The 2,300-nt window shown below is 36.2% G+C and overlaps 1 protein-coding gene across 1 annotated transcript; it reads right to left on the bottom strand.

Annotated features, from left to right (window-relative positions):
- Positions 1–566: 566 nt before the first annotated feature.
- On the bottom strand, positions 567–1,632 carry LOC146905996 (uncharacterized). The gene is made up of 2 exons (XM_085728707.1): positions 1,276–1,632; positions 567–692 (listed from the first exon to the last, which is right to left on the bottom strand). Exons 1-2 carry the CDS (start codon positions 1,630–1,632, stop codon positions 567–569), a joined length of 483 nt encoding a protein of 160 aa, XP_085584833.1.
- Positions 1,633–2,300: the final 668 nt, after the last annotated feature.

Genomic DNA, 2,300 nt, shown 5'->3' with positions numbered 1-2,300 from the left:
AAATAAAATTAAACTGAGTATGAGAGTATTGAAGTTGCTCTACCAGATAATAGAAAACCCGAAGTCTCAGTAGATAAACACCTTAATGTATCAGGCAAATTTTGGAGTCGAAGAGAAGGCATTGCACCTATTGCAATTGGTCAATGATATTTCAATGTCATAGAAATTCCATTAACGTCAGCCTGTGTACATCTGAATGATATCACCTCACCTAAAGCAGACAGCACCTGAAGGTACATGAGACCAAAAATATTGTCAAAAAGGATCAAAAATATTACTCCATATAACATATAAGTCCCTATAACAAATTGATCACTCGGCCTGTTCTTTGCACAAAATAAATGTCATTGGATTTTATACAATGAAATAAGAAGTGTGATCTTAATTGTTAGTTCCAGAATTGTAGTTTATCTACATGTCCAATCCATTACTCTTTCTTTACGCAACTATTAGAATGGTTGCAAGTAGAAACAACCAATTCATATCCAAATAAAAAATATATATTACAACGAAGTTTAAAAGAGAAAAAAAAACTCATACCCACATGCGTCATCAAGAACGACAGGTTAAACATTCCGAAAAACATCACGGTACACAACATTAGTGGTCTCAGTACACACGCGATTTTCTTCATCCAGTATAAGCATTTTCAATCCCTTTTTGGAAGTGACTCTTGACACAGCGACATACAACTGTCCATGAGTAAAAACCGGTTTGGAAAGATAGATTTCAACATGAGACAACGACTATCCCTGACTTTTATTTATTGTCATTGCAAAACACACAACCAACAGGAACTGTCTCGTAATAAATTTGAAAGGCAGTTCAAGATCACCTGGAACTAAGTTCAATATTGGAATAATTACTTTTTCACCAGCATTTTTTTGGTAATAACAGTTACACCGATAAAGTTCTTCCCAAGATTGTCTACAATCAACCTAGTCACATTGCACAATTCAGTTGCTTGGTCAATGTTCATCATCAACATAACTCGACATCCAATTTTAAATATCAACTTGTGGTTTGGAATACCGGAAAACTTGATATTGTTTAAGAATTTGGTGGTAAATCATTCGTTTTGTACCTCACTATTCTCGTCTGATTTGCAAACCGAATCAGAACTGGTATATTCCTTTTTGTCTCCTGGAACCAATGATAGAAGGAATTTGTTTACGTGATCAACTGCGTCCAGCGTGGAAGCAAGTATCCCCCGTGCTTGGAAAAAAATCCGAGATCTTCATGTTTTGCGAAAAAATTCAGATATACAAAATCAACCAGAGAATGCAACAAATCAGAGGAATCTTTTATCAACAACTCATCAGGAATGGGTACGTTAATTTTTCCACTCTCGTTGGTGGATCCTATTCCATCTCCAATTGAAAGCATCCAGTCGACAAACTTTCTTATCTCATCTTGCTCGACACGAACGGTTAAAGCACGTAAACGCATATTTGTTGTAAGTGTGAGAACCTTACAGTGACTCCACAACATTGATGAGTTGATGGATGAAGCAAGTATGTCTTTTCTGCATCCTTTTCTTATCACTGGCAAAATTTGTCTGAAATCACCGTCCAAAACCACAGAAAGACCCCCAAATGGTTTGTCTATATTATCGACGCCATCATAAGACATTATATCGCGCATGGTTCGGTCAAACGCCTCAAAACAATAACGATGCATTATCAAGTGTCAAACGCCCCAAATGGACACCCATGTCAAGCACAGGCTAGAATTTGGTCATATTTGAGGGAGAATATGCTCTGATGTATCAAGTATCGGTTAAAGTTCAATATTGAATAAAAAAGTGGAGGTTGAACAACAAATAAATTAATAAAACTCATATTTTAGTCTTCAATTTTTCGATGAAGATGTGGTATTGTTCTCACTTGTGTGGTTTCTCTTTCTGTAATGTGTCGAATCACATCAATGTTGACTCCCCTATAAAGCCCAGATGTGGTATCATATCCCGATTCAACATTGTGGACGGCGGATGGAGTGCTTCTTGGTGGTCTATCACAGACACGGAGAGTCTCTTAATGGAGATATGTTAATCTGTCAATTATGAGTTAAAATTTGACATTGGATGCAAGAGTAGACGTTGAGAAACATAAGAGGGAGATTATCCATATACCTAATGCTTTAGGACTTTGGGTGAAGAAGTGATGTCGATCTCCTTGTGTTGTTGCTCTTTGACTAATATGATGATACAACCCAATGTAGGTTCCAATGGAAGTCATAACATTATAATGATTTGTTTTGTTAGTTTTTGGGTGTCATTTGTTTAATTTTTATCTTAAATT

Source organism: Medicago sativa, chromosome 7, assembly GCF_051527215.1.
Source record: "Medicago sativa cultivar Bolivia chromosome 7, Bolivia_mono, whole genome shotgun sequence".
NCBI classification, from domain to species: domain Eukaryota; kingdom Viridiplantae; phylum Streptophyta; class Magnoliopsida; order Fabales; family Fabaceae; genus Medicago; species Medicago sativa.
Note: the sequence above shows the minus strand (reverse complement) of the source record. Positions and strands in the feature narration are given on the sequence as shown.

Bases quoted from the DNA above. Each gene is read 5' to 3' on its own strand.
- LOC146905996 (XM_085728707.1), bottom strand. From the start codon at position 1,632: ATGTCTTATGATGGCGTCGATAATATAGACAAACCATTTGGGGGTCTT. The intron at 693-1,275 runs GTTGATTTTGTA...ACTCATGGACAG, and splicing joins CTGATTTGTTGCATTCTCTG to TTGTATGTCGCTGTGTCAAG.